The sequence below is a fragment of the Terrapene carolina genome, unplaced genomic scaffold (assembly GCF_002925995.2).
Source record: "Terrapene carolina triunguis isolate 2854851 unplaced genomic scaffold, T_m_triunguis-2.0 Scaffold69, whole genome shotgun sequence".
Classification (NCBI taxonomy): domain Eukaryota; kingdom Metazoa; phylum Chordata; order Testudines; family Emydidae; genus Terrapene; species Terrapene triunguis.
The window spans coordinates 23,859,217-23,883,081 of NW_020664420.1; the positions used below are offsets into that span (position 1 = coordinate 23,859,217).

The following is a 23,865-nucleotide window of genomic DNA, read 5'->3' on the forward strand; positions in this document are numbered from 1 at the left end:
CTCTATCATTAGACTCTCCCCTAAGAGAAGTCTCTGTCCGATCCACATGGTCCTCTGCAGCAGTCGGCTTTCCCCCCATCTCCTAGTTTAAAAACTGCTCTACAACCTTTTTAATGTTTAGTGCCAGCAGTCTGGTTCCACTTTGGTTTAGGTGGAGCCCATCTCTCCTGTATAGGCTCCCCCCATCCCAAAGTTTCCCCAGTTCCTAATGAATGTAAACCCCTCCTCTCTACACCATCGTCTCATCCACGCATTGAGACTCTGAAGCTCTGCCTGCCTACCTGGCCCTGCACGTGGAACTGGGAGCATTTCTGAGAATGCCACCATAGAGGTCCTGGATTTCAGTCTCTTCCCTAGCAGCCTAAATTTGGCCTCCAGGACATCTCTCCTACCCTTCCCTATGTCATTGGTACCTACATGTACCACGACCACCGACTCCTCCCCATATCCATCACTTCATTTTTTATCTATACAGTTAAGTTAGCTACTCACACTTGTGCAGCGCATCCTTCCTTAACTGCACATTTTATTAAGTTAGTCAAAAAGTCTACTTTGATCAGTATACAATTTTCAGGGGCTCAGTTAAATGAAGATCAATTTCTCTATCGTACGAAGTAAAGGAATTTCTCCTCAGTGAGGACACTCACATCCCACAGTGATGGATGTATAGAACCTGAATAGAAGAGAATTCCATGAAAATTTCCACTTCTGACCTTTAGCCCTTTTAGCTGTAGAACTATTTTGAAAAGTGATGGCAAGAGTTTTTTTTATATAATGCAACACTTATATTTTTCAGACGTTTCTCAGACTCAGAAATGATTGAGCTGAGTTTGTTCAAACTTGCAAAAAATAATCATTTTTGGAGCAAGGGAAATTTGGAAAATTTTAGCCTGAAACGTGAGCGTTTGAAAGATAGAAAACAAGGAGTTAGAATAGAAACCATTGTGTGACCTTTACTACAGCAGTTGCTTATGTTACTGTATGCTGTACTTGTGATTTCTTTTGTTCTGCTTACTGTATGTGAGGAAATCGTGTTTTTAGATGAATGCCTTCATCAGAGGCTACATTCATCTTGATAAATGTGCCCTGCTTAAATTATGAATGTTTGATTCTCATGCTGTGTTAAATTCAAGGTATAATAAAAAAACAAAGTTCAATAACACTTAATACATTCTGTAAATATTTAGACTTGAATATATTCAATCGGATATTTGTTTTAACTACTATATGTATTTTGCCTTCTACCGTTGGTGGCAGATGAAATGGGACATGTTCTTTAAGACCTAGAAGAATTGTACTCAGACTTTAACTGCTGAAGAGCCAATTTATGGTTGAATAGTCAAAGAACCATTAAAAAACCGAATACTTGGAGTAGAAAAATGTCTGTAATGTAGCAATAGCTAATATATTCTTTGAAAGACCTAAACCAATCTGAACAATGTTTTTAGGGCTGAATAAGAGAGCTGCCACTAGAATGCTGTCACCAGTTTTGAGAAGCCTGCTTCTATAAATGTCACTACCACCATATCTGTGTTCCTTTAGAGGTTTCTAGCCTTTAATTCAATATTGACATTTTTCCGAGAACACCTGCTACATTTTTATTAGGACATTAATCTTTCAGGTGCACAATGTGGCTCCTGATGGAAGTATTCAGCTGAAATGATATTTTCCCCAATATACAATATGTATAACAAAAGAAATTACAACATATATCGTAGAAACTGTGACTTCCATAGTTAACATTTCATAACAGTTTCCACTCTTACTCCATGTTTTTAGTTGCTCATAACTCTCACCTTTTCCATGCTTGGTCTCTCTCCAAAAGTTATTTTTCAAGCTTGAACAAACTTGCTTGTGTTGTTTTTGAGTATGTGAGGAGTGAAAAATATAAGCTTGCTGCGTTATAAATACATTTTTAACAGCTCTGCAGCTGAAAAGTCTTGTGGATGAAATTTATAATTTGGTAGGGAAATAACCCTCATTGAGGAGAAATGCCTATGCTCTTTCCAGAAAAAAAATGGTTTTCATTTGACTAGCTTATGACCCTTTGCAAGTTAAACAATGATCACGAACAATAGATTTTTTAACCAAAAGAAAGGCTGCATGCAACTCAGGAATCATAGGTTTACTATCTCTGGTCTAGATCACTTTTTTCTGGACTCTCTTGTTCCTTCATAATTTTGTCTGGAACTTAGATATCAAGGTGTTAGGAATCTTATATATTGACATGATTGGAGAGAAGAAAGCAAAAAAATCCCCCTATCATGCACAGAGTAGAGTGTAGGTGTATTTTCACAGTGCATTCTGCTCTTACTTTCATGAACAGCACTTCAATTTCATGAAGAACCAGTGCAAAAAATCCAACAGAGTTTCAGATCTACAACATAACAAATAAATTTGAATATGCTTGGGTACATTGTGAGTGATATATAATTGTAACATATTATAAAACTCCTAACACAGTCATGTAGTTGTCATCCACAAAAAATTATGGGGCCAAATTTTGCTCTCAGTCACACAGTAACTTTGATTTCCATGGTAGCATACCCAAGTAACTTTGGATTTACAGCGGTGTAACTTCGTATAGAATTTGGTCTATTGTAAGGTAAGGAAGTGGGTTCTGCCAACAATTACTATTTCTGTTGCTGACAGTAGTAAGCCACTAAGGAAAAATGCATTTCAGATTTTAGGAATCCAATTAAACATGTGTGAATTGGGCACCATAATGAGAATGGGAGAATCCATGTGATGATACAAATAAGCAATTATATTATAAGGTGATAACATAATGCTATTTGTGCATCTTGCTGAAATTTGTGCACCTTGCTGGTTTACAGTCGAAAGAATGGCTTGCAGCCATTTTGAGTTCTTCTTGGAAATTGCACAAGATTTCGTAATGCATTCACACAACATGTGTGTTTCACTGCTACTAGTTTAGAGATCTGACATTTATATCAGAGTGCACCATACAGTACACATAAATTGCTGTGCTGGCAGTTGGAATATTATGGTAATGAGAGCCTGGAATTTCCATGAAAACTATTTTGGGAGTTTTGGGTAAACACTGGGAGCTGGTAATACATAGCCTTTTTTCTAAAGATGTACGAGATTTGAATTACCTACCTTCACTAGTGAAGAAAAACAAACTAATATTTTAATTAACTGTCTGTGAATCACTTTAATATCTATGCAAGAGAAAAATGCTACACTGGCAGGATGACAGACTAGGTTACTTCTGTGATTTATATGTCAGGAGCAAAATGTCAGGAGCAAACACCAAAGCTGAGTCTTTTCATGGGCACTGGGGAAAAAAATATTTTAAAAGATGAAGTGTCTTGTTTACTGCAAACCTTGCTAAACAAAACCCCTCACACATCTTTCCAAATTGTACAGCTGCCATGAGGCACTGTAGTGAGTTATGATGTGTGGCATTCAGCATTATACCTCCCATGGTAGGAATACTAAAAGTTACCTACCAGAACCCATGACAATTTCACAAGTTGGTGGGATTATCACAATAGGTGGTTCTCTCTCCCTTCCTCCCTTCTCATGTCTCTTCTTTTCTCTACTTTCCTCCCTTTCCCTTTTCATCTTCTGCTCTCTATCTTTCCTTCATCTTCCCCTTTTCTCTCTCTCCTGCTATCCTTCCCAGTTCCTCCTCCTTAGAAGGTATCCTCTGTAGACTGCAGCCACTAGAGGGTATTAGGATCACATACACACACTTGAGTAGGTTGCCAATGACTTACTATCCAGTAGAGGAGTACATGACGCAGGGACTTAGCTATATAATTGTTAAATATATGGCTTTGTTAATACTAGTTAACCTTTTCTTTCTCCCCACTCAATATCCCCCTCCACAGAACTCCTTAATGCCTCCCCCATGCAAAATAAAAAACAGCACAGGCTATTTTTTCCAAAAAAGGACTATGTCTTTGTGCCATTTGATTCTTTTTTGCAGTCACAGTGGGTTTGATTGTGTTTTTGTGCAACACAGCTGCACTACCCCAAGAGGAGGCCTGTTTAGGTAGCGTGTCTTAATGAACAGAGAACTGGCTTCTATTCCCAGCTCTGCCACTGGCCTTGAGTGTGGCTTTGGGCAAGTGACTTCACAGCTCCATGCCTCCGTTTCCCAATTTGTAAAATGGGGATAATGATACTGACCTCTCTTGTAAAGCACTTTGAGATCTACTGATGAAAATGCTATGTAAGTTAATAAATAATAATAATAATACTATTAGCTAATAAACTGCTCCCCTCCTGCCCGTTTTTCTAAAGCAGTTTACTTCCTCCCTGCAGCTAGTCTGTCTAGCATGTAGGAAGGGTGGTACCAAGGCTTCTCCCATTGCCATCCCATTTTGTCCCATTCCAAAAACATACTTGCAGAGGAGGGTATCAGGTGACTAGCCCATGCCCTCTTCACTGTGATGGAGACACAATCTGAGCAGCCCTTATTTGGTTGAACAGGAGAGTAAATAGGTTTTAGTTGCCCTAACATTCTTGCATGGTCAAATAAGGGCTATGACAATATATGGGGTACATCAATGGACACAACTAGTTGACCAGTTCTTTGCGTTTACAATCTATGCAGCAATCTAGTATAGGATTTGTGTTCCTATTCATATATTGTTGTTCATGGATAGGTGTTCAGATACCCTGGTGATGAGTGTAGTAGAAGAACCTAAAGAGATTAAAATAGTACAGAATGGCCACAGAAATAGTTTTTTGATTAGCACAGAAATCTCCCACACCAAGGAGAAAAAGTCTTTCCGAATCAAGCAGAACTGTATTTGTTTGTTTGTTTCTTTTTGTCTTACCTCCCTAAGAGGATCATTGAGCTCATTGAGAATATTGTCCTCATCAAAGATCTTGCCTTGGTAACGGTGTTCGTAATAATCGTGGATCTTTTGGCGCATGTCAGCGGGTAACTTGTGAAATGACATGTATTGTTCCACTTGTTTGTACTAAAAAAAGAAAAGGAAAATGAAGAAGAAAGTCAATAAAAGATCAGTCCATTACTCTTTTACAATCTAAAGCCATCTAAAGTGCCTGTAAAATGAAACCTAAATAATGCAGTTGCTTAAAGAAAAGGAAATGCAATGTTGAAAAGCTTCTATCATACAAAGAAACACAGTATACCCATGGAAGACAGGTGACAGCACATTGATTGAAGTTGATTCCAAACACTGACAATTGATACAATGTTATTTATAAAACATATGGGTTAACAAAGAACCTGGTATATTCAAAAAAGGCAAGTCAGAAAAAAGAACAATTGAGCCATATGAAGAGTTGTTTAATGTAAAAACAGTCATAAAACAAATAAATTATCCTTCTAAATGATTAGGTTAAACAAATCTGAATGATAACTTCTTAACAAATGAAAATTCTAAACAACAAACACAGTGTAGCCATTTGGTGATTCATCTATAATAAGGTTTGTTTTCAAAAAGGTATTAAAACAAAGGTCATTCTAAAGGAAGGTCATTGACACCAGATATAAGGTCAGATATCCAGATATAAGACATAAAGTAAGCAGCATATATGCTGACATGGTGTCCACTATTAATTATGGAGATGGATAACTTTCCATTCATGATGTGTACACATGAACTATGATTTGTAAGGAGTGTTGTATGTACTTTATTAAGAGAATTCTTTTATATACCGTAAATGTGCCCAATAACTTAAATAACTTATAGTGTTAAGGTTATACTGGTGGCAATGCAATCACTAAAATCAAAGAAATCACCAGTTAAGATATTAACATCCACACCAACCTCAACGCCTTGTTATCCAAACATTACAAAACCCAAATGCACTCTCAGAATCCTCACGCCTACACCAAACTCCCTTTACTTTCCAACTTCAATGAACACATAGAACTCCTAAGTCACCTTAATTTCCAACTCAGTAAGATAGCTTCATTTACCAACAAGTGTAACTGGAAAAAAAGCCTGTATATTGTGTTATTTCTACCTCTTTAATCCTGAGGTTGGAGTTAAAGTTGTGCAATTTGAGGAGCTGGATGTGTTTAAATAAACAAACATCAAAAAGGACTTTCCTGTGGAATGGAGTACGGATTTAGAGGAATGGAGGGTGGGACTTGGAACTGGAATGTATGCTTGGAATTAGAGCCATGGAACTAAAAGATAAGTAACCTACCTTCCGTAATCAGAGCTCTTAGAGATGTGTCATCCCTATCTGTAGTCTACTGTTGGGTATGCATGCACTCTATGTGCCCGAGACCAGAAGACTTGTGCTAGTAATTTCCATTGGTCTGTGCCCATGTTCTTCCTTTCCTCATGCTCTGAACCTCATGCTCTACTGTGCATAAATTCTACAATCTAAAGCAGAGGGGAAGGAGGATGGTTACTGGAACACAGACACGGATCACACAACTCAAAGAACTCTGGTTGTGGAACTTAGGTAAACTCTGTTTCCTCACGTGCTGGTCCCTATGTGTATTCCTGTGTGGGTGACTGACAAGAAGCACTCAAGAAGGGGGAGGGGGAGTCTGAGGGCCTCAGTGGTATTGAAGGCTGTAGGACCACTGATCCAAAGGACACATTAGCTGAGGAGATGCGTACCAGTGCGTAGTGTTTTGTGAAGGTCTGAATGGAACTCCAGGTGGCCGCTTTACATATGTCAACGAATGGAACTTCCCAAAGTGAAGCTACTGAAGCAGCCTTTGCTCTGGTTTAATAGGTCTTCACTTTGTGTGGTGGAGCATCAGATAACTGGTAACAGAGTAAAATACAGCCCCAAATCCACTTGGACAGTATTTGAAGAGATATCATTTGCCCTTTCATGCATTCCACAATGGTAACAAATAGCTTCAGTGATTTCCTGAAGGGATTTTTCTTTGAAGATAGAACACGAATGTCCAATGCACATCCAGGGTATGGAAAGTCTGGTCCACATTGGTGATCTGAGGTTTAAGAAAAAATACAGGTAAGTGTATAGTCTAATTTATGTGGAGGTCCAATATTACTTTGGGGATGAATTTAGGGCACAGTTTCAAGGAAACTTTATAGAATATGGTATAGCGTGGATTGGCCAGAAGAGCCCAAGTTCACCTACCAATCAAGCTAAAGCGATGGCCGGCAGGAAGGCAACCTACCCAGATCAATGGGATAGTGAGTATGCCACTAGTGGTTAAAATAGTGGCTTAGTTTGTGTTGAAACGATCAAATTAAGATCCCATGAAGGACTGAATCTAATCATTGATAAGAAGGTTCTGAGTAAACCCTTCAGAAACTACACACTCATTGGGTGCATCTTCAAGGTAAGCAGATAGTCCAGAATAGTGGGAACGTCCATCTCCTCTGGGAAAATTTGGTTAGTCCAAACAGAGAATCTTTTCCACTTGGCTAAGTAACACCGCTTGGTGGATTCTTCCTCGTGTTGCTCAGGATGGCTTTAACAGCTGCTGAATCTTTCTGCTCTGGGTTTGACAGTCATACAAATATCAGGCTGTGAGGTGAAAAGGCTCCAGATTCATATGCCTGATCTTGCCCTTGTCCTGCATCAGAAGGTATGGGGAAGATTAGATGCTGATCTGTTGACAGGATGACAGATGGAGAAGAATGGGAAACCACAATTATTTTGGCTATCTGGGAGCATTGAGGTTGATCATTGCTGTGTCCTGTTAGATTCTCCGGAGAACTCGATGTAACGGTAGGATGGGAGGGAAAGGTAGACATAAAATTTTCCATCCCTGGAAGTAGAAGGGTATCTTATTTGGAGTTCTGACTTTGTGTCCCTTTGAGCAGCACATAGTGCATTTTTTTCTTGTCTTGTGACACAGAGATTCAAAGACCGGTATCCCCATAGCTGGAATATATCTTTTATCACTGAGTTGTGGATCTCCTATTCATGTTCTGTCAAGAAGCATCCGCTGAGACTATCCACCAGAGTGCCATGTATTCCTGGAAGATGTATTGCTAACATGATAATCTGATGATGACTATAACAATTCCACAGGGGGACCCGCCTCCTTATAAGAACATAAGAATGGCCAAACTGGGTCAGACCAAAGGTTCATCTAGCCTAGTATCCTGTCTTCCGACAGTGGCCAATGTCAGGTGCTCCAGAGGGAATGAACAGAACAGGTAATCATCAAGTGATCCATTCTCTGTTGCTCATTCCCAGCCTCTGGGAAACAGAGGCTAGGTACACCATCCCTGCCCATCCTGGCTAATAACCATTGATGGACCTATCCTCCATGAATTTATCTAGTTCTTTTTTGAAACCTGTTATGGTCTTGGCCTTCAAACATCCTCTGACGAAGAATTCCACAGGTTGACTGTGTGTTGTGTGAAGAAATATTTCCTTTTGTTTTAAACATGTTATAAAGAGCAGCGAGATAGATCTTTCTTCCCCTTGTTCATTGAGGTAGAATATAGTTGTCATATTGTCTGTCATCATGGAAGTGGATGAACGGTAAAGCACTTACCACTTCCAACTGCTCTCAGCTCCAGAACAGTTATATGCATCGTGCTCTCATGATGAGTCCACATTCCCTGAGCTGTTTCTGTGTCCAGATGAGCACCCCAACCCGTAAGTCCTTCTGTGAGCTATGTTTTTTGAGGAGGGGGCAGAGCAAAAGGAATTCCTATGCACACCTGTTCCCTGTCCTATCATCAAGCTAGAAAGTTTTGTACCCTGGGAGGGAGCATAACTAACTTGTGTATATTGTGCCTACTGTTTGAAGCCAGGCTTGTAGACAATGAAGGTGGAGCCTCACAAACAGTGTCACATAAGTGCACAGCGGGATGAGGCATGCCTGAACCAATGTTTGTGGGTTCCTTCTGAGTTGATGACTAGGAATGTTTCTCAACTGAAATCTGTCCATAGAGAGGTAAGCTCTGGCTCTGATTGAGTCTGGAGTTGTTCCAATAAATTCTATGGGCTGTGTTGGAACTAAAGTGGATTTTTCTATGTTCACATAAATTTGTAGCTAAAAGACTGTGCAGAGATGAGGTTGATGTCACTACTTCCCAATGAGATTTCCTTATCAGAAGCCAATGGTCTAGAGATGGAAAGAATATCAAACTGTGGCACTGGACGTGTGCTGCCACTACTGAAAAAACCTTTATAAATACTCTGGGCACTGTTGCCAGTCCAAAAGGAGGCACCCTGTATTAACTGTGATTCTCATCTATCATAAACCTCAGGAACCTCCTGTGAGAGGGGAGGATATCTATATGAAAATAGGCATCCTTCATGTCGAGAGCCATGAATCATTAGTTTATATTTATGGATATCATAGTCAATACCAGGGTAACCATCCTGAATCTTACTCTTTGGTTAAAGACATTGGGCGCCAGAGGTCTAAGATGGGTCTCCATCCTTCTTTTTTCTTGGAGATCAGCAAGTATTTGGAATAAAATCCCTTTTCCCAGTGCTGACATGGTAACAGCTCTGTGACCCCTATTGGAGTAAGGAGTGCACTTCTTGCAAGAGTATCTTCTTGTGGGAGTGGGCCACTGAAAACAGACAGGGAAGAGGGTTTTGAAGGAGGAGGAGAGAGGAACTCTATGGCATAACTGAAGTGGAAGACATTGAGAATGCATTTGTCTGCCATCTATGGGAGAAAATGGGCTAGTCGGACACCAAATCAAATTTTGGATATGGAAGGACATTTCAACTGGGTTGGTTCTCAGCTCTCAAAGTTCCTGTCAAAAGTATTTATTGACAGGTGATTCCAGTTGGAAAGAGGAGAAAGGAGGTGCACTATGTTTGTTGCACTGCATCCTCTGTTGATTTCATGGCAGTTCATATGTTCTATGGTGATAGAAGGGCTGTGATATTGTCTAGGCGTAATAGGTTGTCTGATGTACTACTTCTTGAATGCTGGTTCTATATACCTTGGGAACAGAGGATTACCCTTGAGTTCCTTAATGAGTGCAATGACTCACCAGTGTTCTATCTAAACAAGTTGTCTCCCGCAAAGGGCAAATCCTCCACAGTGAACTTCCCTGGGAAAACCCAAGGAATTAAGGCAGGATTCCCAGTGCATCACAATGGCAGTTTCCATCAATATAGAGGCTGCATCTATAGTTGTTTGAAAAGAAGACCTGGATACCAGCCTACCTTCTTCAAACTGAGCCTGGAATTGTGCTCTGTCTACCTGAGGGAGCTAGTTCCTGAATTCCACAAATTTGAAGTAGTGATAAAAAATCATACTCTGCAAATAGCCCCTGATAATTCGCTATTCAGAATTGGCAGCTGGTAAATGTGAACACTTTTCACCCTAGGAGATCTAAGCATTTAGCCTTCTGATCAGCAAGGGTAGATCTGACATGTTGTTGTCTATTCCTTTTTGTAATAGCTTGAACAATCAGGGAGTTTGGGGCAGGATATGGGAACAGAAACTCTGCTCCATTGGCTGGAACAAAGTACCTCCTTTCTGCCCTCTTAGGAGTAGATGTGTATGTGGCTGGGGCACCCCACACCACCTTAGGCAGCTCTAGGATAGCCTCATTGACCTGGAGCGTTACTCTAACAGAGCGACAACTTAAAAATTTCCAAGACTTCGTGAGATGACTCTTGGACTTCCTCCAGGGGAATCTGGAGGGCATCAGCAATCTTTCTGAACAATTGCTGGAATGCTTGCGATCGTTCAGTGGAGACAAGGCTGGGGCAACTGCCTCGTCAGGAGAGGAAGACGATATGCCCGATGGTACTGGAGGTGCTGCTGAATCAGGTTTTTCCTTGGCCATGGGCTCTGAGAGGAGTTCAGGCTGGGCCCTCAGAGAAGGATGGTGTGCATTTTGATGCAACTGTATGCATTCTGGATAATGCACATACAGGTCACACAATACCCAGTAAGGTCATGGGCTGAGGAAGCCCACATAGGGTACCAGTCCCTGGGGGAATACCCCATCTTACAAGGTCCTGGTGGACCCCAGGAAATTCTGGATGCTCTGTCAGGACTGATATCTCTCAGTGGAGGTGATAATAGTCCTTCTCCCATAACAGAATCACCCAATGAGGAGAATGTTGGCTCCAACACCAGAAGTGGTTCCATCAAAACCTCTGATGAAGAAATATCCCAACCTTCAGAGGGGATGCAAGATCAATTTCTCTCATAATATACAACCAATGGTGCCAGGAACTCTCTTGTAAGCACCAGGTCAGATAGGAGGGGAGATTTCAGATCCAGCAGGATGGTGTTATTTTTCAAAGTGGTGTATTTGTCACCCACCACCAGGGCTTGAAGAGTCTCCTGCCTGTGAACCTTTGGTGCCAGCATGGAAGTGCGTTTCAGTGCCGACGATATATGGAGTGCTTCTATGTCCTTAGTGGGTATCAGAGTTTGTACTGGTCCTAGGTACATGCTTCTCTTTATTTGATCCCGATGTGGAGGGGCTCTTAGTCTTCAAAATCTGTGAGTCAAGACCATGATCCATTTGGCCTTTTAGCTTCCTGAACCAGATGGGAAGAATCACTCGACCTCGAGGGTGTAGGGGAATCAGCCCTTCTCTTTGAAGTGGATCTGGAGGGAGATTTTTCTCTAGGCTTTAGAGAAGGTTTCTTACCCTTGTCTTGAGCCTAAGATGAGGAGTCTTATAAGCTGGGCAGACTCCCTGTACTTCAGGCGGAGGCATTGAGGAGTATGCCACCAGTACTACCAGAAGCTTAGTTCCAACTGAGGCCTCATAGAATGCTCGATAAGGTGTTTTCTAAACTTGAATTCCGGCGTTTGTTGGGGTCGTGGCAGAAAGGAGTGCCAGATACTGCACTTGGCAGTGATATGGGCTTCTACAAGATAATAGAGGCACCTCTGGTCATCATCACTAACCGGAAGGAATGGGGCCAGGAGACTCTGTTCTTGAAGCCTGGAATCCTGGGCATAATTGGTGTCTCATACCGGGAAGGATGGGTCCAATGTGGATGTTGGGCAAGTACTCAGTAACTTGGATAACGCACTTAACTAATAACTAATTACATTTTCTATCTACAATATTTACAATATATACTATTTACAGGTTCAATATTGAAGGAAGAGCTCGTGGACACTGGAGGTTTCCATCTTAGATCATACAGTAGTAAGAAGAAACCAGAGAGGCTGTCAGTCCACATCACACCTTATGCCCTTGGTTCAGAGCATAAGGAAAGGAAGACCGCAGGCATGGACAATGGACGCTACTGGAAAAAATCCTCTAGTCTCAGATGCCTGGAGCACATGCATATCCCACAGCGGAATACATTTAGGAGCCAGCACTCAAAGAAGAACTAGGAAGCAGGTCTAGAGATTGGGACAGCCGTAGGATCCAAGCGTCAGAGGGACTTGCATTCCCCTTTCTCAGTATATCTTGCCTCCTGATGTCTCTAGGCCTTCTGCCCTGTCTGCTTCCTTGATTCCAATACTACAGACTTGCCAGCTCCTCACCCAACCCCTCGTGGATATACCTTACAGAAGAGGAAGTCCCAATCCAACAGACCTTGTAAAATGTGTGAATAGGACAAAGCATATGAGGTTCGCCAGATGGACAAGCTGCCATCATTGCAGAGCAACAAGCTTCACCAGTCAAGTGATTTCGCCTGCATGTCTTTCTTTCACCTTGCCCCCTCCATACCTCCAGCTTGTGGGCACTGAGTCATGGTGAGAGAGGACAGAAGATGGGGAAGCTCACAGGTTAAAAGGAGGGTGGAAACTACCTAGAACATTGCTTTCTTTATTCTGAGAGTCCATATTAAATTTTTTCTTCCTGTGTATTTTCAAGCTTAATTAGGTGATCTGAACTCTGCTTTAAATGAATAACTCAACACAGCCTTTATTGTGATGTCTCTGGCATTTCCAACTATGGTAGCACTACAATGCAATTAGAACAGGAGTACTTGTGGCACCTTAGAGACTAACAAATTTATTAGAGCATAAGCTTTCGTGGGCTACAACCCACTTCTTCGGATGCTTATGCTCTAATAAATTTGTTAGTCTCTAAGGTGCCACAAGTACTCCTGTTCTTTTTGCGGATACAGACTAACACGGCTGCTACTCTGAAACCTGTCATAATGCAATTAGAGGTACATATATCTTACATGTCCTTTCCATTAAATATGGTACAAATCTTGCCCTGCATGTGGAACTTCTACAGGTGAAGCATACAAATCCATTAGAATCGATGTTTGCTTTGCAAAGGGTTACAGGATTTGATGGGTCTATGCATGCGGTGTTCTCTCCCTGTATGATGTGGTGACTAGCTTTGTGAGTGGTTAACAGCTCAGCAGCATGCAGAGAATACATTAGTCTGGGTTAGCCTCTCTCTCTCTCTGCACTTCCATTCTGCAACCTTGGGGAAGGATTCCTCCCCCTTTCACTCCAAAGAAATACTCAAGCACCCGTCTGAGAGACTCAGGCTGTGTGCTCATGGTTGGTTAGCCCCATAGTAAGTGGAGCTGTAGTATTGTGTTCTGTTTGTAGCCACTTAAGATCAGTTAACCATTAAAAATATTCAAATAGAGTTATCCTACAAATCAGTTACAATTTATCTGCATACTGAAATTTTCAAATGCTATATTTGAGTAATGCTAATAAAAATGAAATCTCAACATTTTGCACTAGTTAAAAATGTATGCTAGTTTGAGATACATAGAATAGGGAGAGATTCACAGAAGACTTTTCTACACAAACAACCTTGAAGAAGAGAACACTGATACTAACAGCAATTTGCCTATTCACTTTCATTAGTGCAGTTATTTGTGTTTCAGTGGGAATTTTCTCCCGTACAAATCAGCTCTACTTTCTACTTGATTCTGTGCTTAGTACATGAAAATTTTACTGAGACAGAAATTGTAAAGCTAATAATATTTTCAAGTTATATAGTACTTGTTTACCAGTGGGTCTCAAAGTGCTTTTGCAACATTAATTAATAAGCCTCACAATACCCCACATGAAGTAGGTGTTATTAACCCTCATTCACAAAATGGTAATCTGAGGCACAAAGAAATTAATTAGCATGCCTCAGGTCTTTCAATGAGTCAGTGGGAGAGTTAGAAATAAAAATTATGAGTTCAGACTCCGAGTTTCTTGCACTAACCACTAGAAAACACTGCTTCCTTTGTGATGTTAGACATGTAGTATTATGAGTAGAAACTGTCTAATTTCAAATGCACTTAAAAGTGTTGCCAACTCTTGCAATTTATCATGAGTCTCATGATATTAAGTGTATTTCTTAAAGTCCTACCTTATGGTGATTTTGCAACATTCTTAGCCTTCATTTTTAAAAAAACTAGTAAGTTTCTAGCTCTAATGGTATGGAGAACAGCTTTAATGATTGAATCATAAAAGCTCAAAAGGCAGAAGGCAAGTAAAAAGAAACCAAAATTATTATTTTTTTAAGAGTCTCATGATTTAAGCCAATTTCGTGATTTTTGGAGGCCTGATTCATAATATTTGAATGCTTAGGTTGTCACTGCTAGATATTGGCAGTTTGACTTCAGTTCACATGTTGCTAGGAGACATCACATTCTGACCAGGAGAAAATGTGTGAAAAGGGATTAGAAAGGGAGTAGAGGGGGGAAATACAGCAAAAAATGAATACAGATTCTGTATGTGCTGTACAGTACGCCACACAGTTGTGCCAGCCTAGATTGGTGGAAAGGTTCTTTTACTTCTAATTAATAGCATAGCCTTCTCTTTCTCTACCATGTTTCTGGTATTTTTGTTCAGCTTAATCACTATTTTAAAATATTTGTTCTCATTTATTATTAAGACTGTATGCAGCTACTGCACAGCCAATTGAAATATCCTCAGGGAAAGGAATCTTTCAGTTAAATTACAGGAGAAAAGATTAATAAACTCCCATTAGTTTTGCACACCCAAAACTAGTTTGAGAAATGTTCAAACGCACTAGGCTTCCCAAGGTTTGCCCATCTCTAAGTGTGAGTTGATGACCAGTAACAGACGAATCTCCAGTGGTATGAAGTATCACTTTAAAAAGCATTGATTAATCTGATTTTACTCTCCAATCTCAAACAGCCTCGTTCAACTCACAACATCTCCTCCCTGATGACCAACCGGCCCCTTCCAGAATTTATAAACATTCCAGTATGGTAAAGAAGTAAGGGAAAGGAAAATGGGGTATGCTCTGCCTGCTAGGCTCTGGTTAGCTACTTTAATTACACCTTGTATATTTTAGAGCCTTTTGGCCAGAGGACCTCAGAATGCAGTGTTATCCTCTGCTTTTGATCCCAAGAAGTGAAGAGCCAGGCCAGCCTGTGCTGATAGAAAGATGAAAGGACAAAAGCTACTTATCACAAATCTTTTGAAGCTAGAACAATATTCAGTTTGTTTTGGTGAAAAAATTCAGATAAGATTCAGGTGTGTCTTACTGCAGTGGCTCTCAATCTTTCCAGAGTCTGATTTGTCTTGCATACCCCAAGTTTCACCTCACTTAAAAGATACTTGCTTACAAAATCAGACATAAAAATACAAAAGTGTTAGCACACTATTACTGAAAAATTGCTTACTTTCTCATTTTTATCATATAATTATAAAATAAATCAATTTTGTACTTACATTTCAGTATGTATAAAGCAGTATAAAGAAGTCATTGTCTCTATGAAATATACTGACTTCGCTAGTACTTTTTATGTAGCCTATTGCAAAACTAGGCAAATATCTAGATGAGCTGATGTACCCCTTGGAAGACTGCTGTGTACTCCAGAGGTAGACGTAACCCTGGTTGAGAACCACTGTCTTATTGCACACAAACTGGTTGTTCTGTCCTCAATTATTACTTCCATGCAGGGGGGAGTTAGGGAAGAAGATGGATGTGCTGTGCATTTGTCAAGGCGCATAAATGTGAGAGGAAGGGAAGGCAGGTTTGTGAAAGAGAGCAACATAGGAGCATAGGAACTGCCACACCAGATCAAACCAGTGGTCCAGCTAGTTCAGTATCCTCTTTCTGACAGTGATAAACATCCAGTGCTTTAAAGGATGCTGTAAGAAACCTCATAGTGGATTGTTGTAAATCAAGTGCATATGTGTGTTTGTTTTTTGTTTTGTTGATTTTCAAAACAGCTCGCCTCTCATTCCTGTGTCTAAAAGCCTGCTGGCCTCTCTTGAAAATCTGACCACTTATTAGGTACCTAAATGAGAATTGTTGGATGCTGACATTTTGGAAAATCTGGCCCTTAGCACTCCATCCTGCAGGATGCTGAGCACTCTGGCCTCAGTCCAACAAAGTACACACAAAGATATGCTTAACCTGAAGAACATGCATTGCAGTCAATGGAACTACTCACATACTTTGTTAAGCACATGCTTAATTGCTTTGCTGGATCACAGTTAGAGCACTAAGCACCTTCCAGGATTGACTTGTAAGGGCCAGATTTTCCAAAATGTCAGCACCTAACCGGTATCTAATAAGTGGTCAGATTTTCAAGAGATTCCAGCTCCCCATTAGTGAGAGATTAATGAGAGATGAACTGTTTTGAAAATGCGGCCTGAATTATATGTGTTATGCACTTAGTGAAAATGAGGGTTAGATTTTCAACACTCACTAAGGCCTCCTCTAAAACTTTCCCTATGAAAACCATAAAATCATCATTAAAATTGTATTGTTAATTTTCTTTTTAGTTTAAAAAATGCGATCCTGCTCCCTGAAATAAATTAAAATAATAAATTATAAACCCTAATGACACACACATTTTTCAGATGCCACATAATAAGTTTATGTAAAATAAATCATATGTTGACAGGGAAAGAAAACAGTTACGATTAAAAAGGGGCAGAGAGAAAAATCCACAAAGAAAAAACAGAAAGGGGCAAAATATAGTTATATTTTATAACACAGTTTCCCATTTTGAAGTCAAAGCCTTATACAAAGAGAATAGTTTATACAGATATTTAGAAAAAATAAAACTCTGTCTATAATTGCCACAAGAAAAAAAAACCACACTGAAATCATTTGTAAAACCCCTCAGTGGAATGAAGCAGTTTAGAACACTTACGGGCCAAATCCAGCAGTGCTCTAACATAGCCTGAAATCTGCATGCTACAAGACCAGTAAGAACCTATAACACCACTACACCATGCAGGAGATCATTACGACGGGTATATGCAACGCAGCAGGAAGGAAGGCAATTTGAGAATCAAAACGATACCGAAACTGTCACCTTGCACTACAATTCAACAAATCGGGGGCAGAATGCAGCAACAGTGACAATCATCTCAGCTGGGCTTTAAGCTTGCATAAGACCATACAGCTTCACATTTTAGAGGCCTAATAAACTACAAGTCTAATTTAAGCTCTTTTCTTTAAATTTAAGTTTCTCTCTCTTTCCATTTGGGGTAGGGGAAAAACTCGGAAAATATAAACCGACGAGTTTATATTTGAAACTTCAATGAAAGTTCAATACAGTGGTGTTTTGTGTGAGTTATTTATGTTCACCCTATAATTGACGAATGCTGCTGACTTTTGATACTGGTTGAGCTCACAGCCTTGGGTCTTTCAGTGTCTTGGAAGAACTGAGATTGATTCATAACTTTAGATAGGTAACTTTGTCTGGAAGACAGTGTCTGAAAATCTGGCCCTTAAAAGAAGTTTAAAAAATTGCAATTCTCTTTTAAGTATCATAGAATATCAGGGTTGGAAGGGACCTCAGGAGGTCATCTAGTCCAACCCCCTGCTCAAAGCAGGACCAATTCCCAACTAAATCATCCCGACCAGGGCTTTGTCAAGCCGGGCCTTAAAAACCTCCAAAGAAGGAGACTCCACCACCTCCCTGGGTAACGCATTCCAGTGCTTCACCACCCTCCTAGTGAAAAAGTTTTTCCTAATATCCAACCTAGACCTCCCGCACTGCAACTTGAGACCATTGCTCCTTGTTCTGTCATCTGCCACCACTGAGAACAGCCGAGCTCCATCCTCCTTGGAACCCCCCCTCAGGTAGTTGAAAGCAGCTATCAAATCCCCCCTCATTCTTCTCTTCTGGAGACTAAACAATCCCAGTTCCCTCAGCCTCTCCTCATAAGTCATGTGCTCCAGACCCCTAATCATTTTTGTTGCCCTCCGCTGGACTCTTTCCAATTTTTCCACATCGTTCTTGTAGTGTGGGGCCCAAAACTGGACACAGTATTCCAGATGAGGCCTCACCAATGTCGAATAAAGGGGAACGATCACGTTCCTCAATCTGCTGGCAATGCCCCTACTTACACAGCCCAAAATGCCGTTAGCCTTCTTGGCAACAAGAGCACACTGTTGACTCATATCCAGTTTCTCGTCCACTGTGACGCCTAGGTCCTTTTCTGCAGAACTGCTACCCAGCCATTCGGTCCCTAGTCTGTAGCAGTGCATGGGATTCTTCCGTCCTAAGTGCAGGACTCTGCACTTGTCCTTGTTGAACCTCATCAGGTTTTTTTTGGCCCAATCCTCTAATTTGTCTAGGTCCCTCTGTATCCGATCCCTACCCTCTAGTGTATCTACCACGCCTCCCAGTTTAGTGTCATCTGCAAACTTGCTGAGAGTGCAGTCCACACCATCCTCCAGATCATTAATAAAGATATTAAACAAAACCGGCCCCAGGACCGACCCTTGGGGCACTCCGTTGAAACCGGCTGCCAACTAGACATGGAGCCATTGATCACTACCCGTTGAGCCCGACGATCTAGCCAGCTTTCTATCCACCTTACAGTCCATTCATCCAGCCCATACTTCTTTAACTTGGCGGCAAGAATGCTGTGGGAGACCGTATCAAAAGCTTTGCTAAAGTCAAGGAATAACACATCCACTGCTTTCCCCTCATCCACAGAGCCAGTTATCTCATCATAGAAGGCAATTAGGTTAGTCAGGCATGACTTGCCCTTGGTGAATCCATGCTGACTGTTCCTGATCACTTTCCTCTCCTCTAAGTGTTTCATAATTGATTCCTTGAGGACCTGCTCCATGATTTTTCCAGGGACTGAGGTGAGGCTGACTGGCCTGTAGTTCCCCGGATCCTCCTTCTTCCCTTTTTTAAAGATGGGCACTACATTAGCCTTTTTCCAGTCATACGGGACCTCCCCCGATCGCCATGAGTTTTCAAAAATAATGGCTAATGGCTCTGCAATCTCATCCGCCAACTCCTTTAGCACCCTCGGATGCAGCGCATCCGGCCCCATGGACTTGTGCACGTCCAGTTTTTCTAAATAGTCCCAAACCACTTCTTTCTCCACAGAGGGCTGGTCACCTTCTCCCCATACTGTGTATATATTGGAGTATATATAAGTATATATTGGAGGTCTGGATTTATGTGCTCTTCTGGGATTGTACAATGTAACTTTAAAATAGGAGGATTGTGCTTTCATTTCTTGTGTTTAACATTAAAATAGAAAGAAAAAATATATAAAGATCACACTCCTTTGGGACTATTTATATGTGTTCTCTTGCACCGCATCAAGAACATTGGCAGTTATGAATTATATATATGATAACAAGAATAACTGATAAGCCTCTTATCCATTATATAATGAGTGTTGATCATGTCAATACCTCCAGAACCAGCATCAGTAAGTATTTGTGTATTAAAAAATATATAATCTATCTAGAGTACTACACATGTATAGCCTAAATAATAAATAATAAATAAGCCAGTGGAAAAAAACCTACTATGCAACTGCACTATGTAAATAATGGCATTGCATCCTCAGGGATCACTTTAAAATTCAATAATTTGTCCTTGTAATTATGTTTTTTTCAGAAACCAAAAGGATGTAATACAATTTATAGAGACTAAATGGATTTAAAACAAATTTGGTTATAAAACAAAGAAAACATGGGAAATGGTGAGCATTCTCAGGGCCTTTATATTTCAATTATCAGCTGCAGTAGCTTCTATTTTCATGTTCCATAAAAAAGCAGCTTACACTGGAATTGTAGACAACTCTCTTAACCATAGAGGTGCAGTAACTGGGTTCATCTCAGGATTTCAGTAAGCTAATCATAGTTAGTTTGGTGAAGCTCAATTGAATGAGGACTGCTATGATGCACAGAACTACTTAGATAAGTGCAGATTTATTTTTAATAAAACAGGACAAATAAAGCCTTTTCTCCTTTTGCCTAATCTTCCCAGTGTTATAACCTAGCCTGAGATGACTGTGCTGAACTGCATCTCAACTTGCAATCTTGTCTGATATTTCTATAACAATCTTGTCTTGTCTTGAACAGGCTATGATGAAAATGTTAAATAAAAAATCCATGCTAAAATATTTTCAGATTATTCCATTTTTTACCATTCTGAGTAGCACATGACAGACCTCAGTAATGTGTTTTTATAAGCACATTATACTCAGACTGTAATACTTATTTTTAACAACTTTCTGGTTTAATATTAGACCTTGTGAAAGGTCTCTGGTTTGATACCCAGGACACTGAAGTCCTCTCTTTGCCCACAGAACAAATACAACATGGAGTCAATACAACCCTCTTCCCTGTGGTAAAATGTCATGAGTCTCAGTTTTTTTGCTGGAGAACCATGGAGTTCAGTCTCTATGCTCATGAAGTGCTTGACAGTAGAGTTGGTCAAAAATCAGAATTTACATCCCACAGGAAATTTCAATATTACAACATTTGTTTTCATCCTGAATTGGGACAAAACGTTGAAATATAAAATTTTTCATACAGTGGGAAATTCAGAAAAAAATTATTTAGAAATGGCTAAACATTTCATTTTGGCTCACTTTGACTTTGAAGTTTCTGCCTGAGCTGCTGCAGTACTTCATAGGAGTATTTTTTTGCTGCTCCATGGCCCCATTCTCCTCTATGGAAGACTACAGCTTGACTACGTCTTCAAAGATGCACCACAGCAGTTCAACCGGAGGGCAGACTGTGATGCATCATGGGAGATGTAATCTTTCCAGGGAGCCCAGCACAGAGAGAATGGAGGCATGGGCATTTGAACTTCAGCTCCCATGAAGCATTGTGGCAGCTCAAGGACGCAGTTTAATATTGAACTGATCCAAAACAAAACATTTTGATTCAGTTCAGCAAACCAAAATAAAATATTTTGTTTTATTTTTCTGAAGGTAAATTAAAAAATGTTGGGAGAATCAAACTTTTCACATGGAAATTTTCAATTTTACGGAAACTGCATTTTCTTACAAAAAACATTTGGAAATTTCCTGTCCATCTATACTATGTAGACAGCCAGTTAATACCAACCATGATATAGATATTAGGGGAACTGCCTTCAAAGTGCCATCAGATGATAAGCAATGTTCATTACCGATTTGGACCCCAGTTGAACTGGCAAGTTCCTCGGAGAGGAAAGGCTCTAGTCTATGTCCTGTTATCAGAATCCTGAGTAATAAAACTATATACTACTAAAGCTCCCAGCTCTACTAAATAACTTAGGGTAATTACTATCTTTGGAATAACATCTCTTTCTAACAGTTGGAATATTTTGATCCCATACATGATTGAATGTTTTGGTGAAGAACACTGTAATTAGCACAGTGTTTGCAAATGCATAATTGGTCTTCGTAAATAAATAACAATGGAAGCAGGAGTAGTTCATTTTTAGGATAAATAAACATTCAGAAATATCAACCTTTAATCAAAAATGAAACTGGTATCAAAATCACATTCTCAGTTATAGCTCAGTGAAACATTTGCAATCTCCATTAAGTTTGTTTTGTATTTAATAAAAGCATGACCAGATTGCTTTTAGGAACTATATGATGGAGACATTTTAAAACTACAAATACAATTCTTAGAAATGGCCAGAAGAGGACATGAAATTAGTTTTTACATTTAATACTTTTCATCACTGTCTTTCATTTATTGACCTTTTGTTTCTGCCACAGCAGCAACTATAATTGTTAGAGCACAGGCTGAATATAAAGGGGAAATGTTTTCATTAATGGGAACAATGAGGAAAACAATTTTTATTTTGTTTAAAGCTGACAACCAATTTCATTCATTAAAATATACTCTTTATAAATAAGAGAAGATTTATAAAAGTCAATATGAAGGCTACAAAATGGGAATGCGTGATTAGCATTTTTATTGAGACTACCATGAATGGAAGCATTTTACAACAACCACACTGTTGAAACACTTTTTAAAAGCTGATTTAATTAAAGTCCATATATTCCATTATTCATAACCACACAAACAGTATGTTGAGACTAGAGTTGATAAAACAATCATAATGAGTAATTTCCTTGGCAAATTTCCCTCTTTTTTGTGGGGGAGGAATTATCTGCAAACAAACTATGATTTTGCTGTTTTCACTTGTTCAACATAGCTTTGTGAATATAAATTTCAGCCAACAGACTGATTGCAGAATATTAAACGGGACTATTAATGTTAGTATTCAGTAATCATGAATCAATAGCTGAGCTGTGTGATCAGTTGGGTAAGGTCACTTGACCTGATAGTAACGGGGGACTTTAACTATCCAGACATCTGTTGGAAAAATAATGTGGCAAACACAAAATGTCCAATACGTTTTTGGAATGTGTTGGGGACAACTTTTGTTTCAGAATGTGGAGGAAATAACCAGGAGGGCAATCATTTTAGACTAGATTCTAACAGGGAGGAATTGATGATGAATCTCAAGGTAGAAAGGCAGCACAGGTGAAGATGATCATGAAATGATAGATTTCATGATTCTAATGGAATGAAGGAGTGAGAGCAGCAGAATAAGGGCAATAGATTTCAAAAAAGGCAGACTTTAACAAACTCAGTGAACTGATAGGTATAGTCCCATGGAAAGAAAATGTAAAAGAAAAAGGAGTTTGGGAGAACTGGCAGGTCCCAGAGACAATATTAAAGGTACAACAACAAATTATCCCAATGTACAGGAAAAATAGGAGTAACAGCAAGAGGCCAACACGACTCAACCAAGAGCTCTGTAATGATCTGAAAATCAAAAAGGAGCCCTACAAAACTAGATACATGGCCAAATTGCTAAGGATAAGTACAAAACAATAGCATCAGGATGTAAAGATAAAAATCAGAAAGTCTAAGGCAAAAAATGAATTACAGCTAGCAAGAGACATAAAAAGCAACAAGAAGAGGTTCTATAAATACATTAGGAGTAAGAGAAAGATGAAGAAAAGTGGAGGTCCACTATTTAGAGGAGGAGAAGAGTTAATAATGGATAACAACAAGAAGGATGAGGTGTTTAATGCCTATTTTGCTTCAGTCTTCACTAAAAAGGTAATCTGTGGACACTAAACATAATTAATATTAAGAACAAGGGGCAAGGAACACAAACCAGTATAGGGAAAGAAAAGTGTAAAGAATATTCTTATAAGTTGGATGTATTCAAGTAGACAGGTCCTGACAAAATTCACCCTGGGCTACTTAAGGAACTAGCTGAATTGCTAATGGTTCCAAGATTACTTATCTTCAATAATTCATTGTGGACAGGTGAGGTCCCAGAAAACTGGAAATGGTAAACATAATACCTGTCTTTAGAAAGGGTAACATACAGGACCTGATGAATTATAGACCCAGGGCCGGCTCCAGGCACCAGCCAACCAAGCACGTGCTTGGGGCGGCACCTGGTAAGGGGCGGCCAATCTTGGGGTGGCGGGGGGGGCGGCGCGGCATTCGGCGGTGGGGGGGTTCCGGCAGCGCGGCACTCGGCGGGGGGTTCCAGCGGCGCGGTGCTTCGCGGGGAGGGGTTTCGGCAGCGCGGTGCTCCGCGGGGGGCGGGGGTGTTCGGCGGCGCTCGACGGCGCAGCGCTCTGCAGGGGGCAGGGGTGTTCGGCAGTGCAGTGTTCGGCGGGGCTCCGCGCAGGGGGGTTCAGCAGCGCGGCGCTCGGCGGGGGGCAGGGGGTGTTCGGCAGCGCGGCGGGGGCTGTTCGGCGGCACGGTGCTCGGTGGGGGGGGTGTTGGGGCGGGGTGGCGCTGGGGGGGGGGGGGG

The 23,865-nt window shown here is 40.4% G+C and overlaps 1 protein-coding gene across 1 annotated transcript in view; it reads right to left on the reverse strand.

Annotated features, from left to right (window-relative positions):
- Positions 1–23,865, reverse strand: part of HCN1 (hyperpolarization activated cyclic nucleotide gated potassium channel 1) — a 295,938-nt gene that overhangs the window by 61,865 nt on the left and 210,208 nt on the right. Inside the window, exon 5 of the mRNA XM_026649260.1 lies at positions 4,815–4,961. Within this exon, the coding sequence (XP_026505045.1) occupies positions 4,815–4,961 (147 nt within the window). The remainder of the gene's footprint in view (positions 1–4,814; positions 4,962–23,865) is intronic.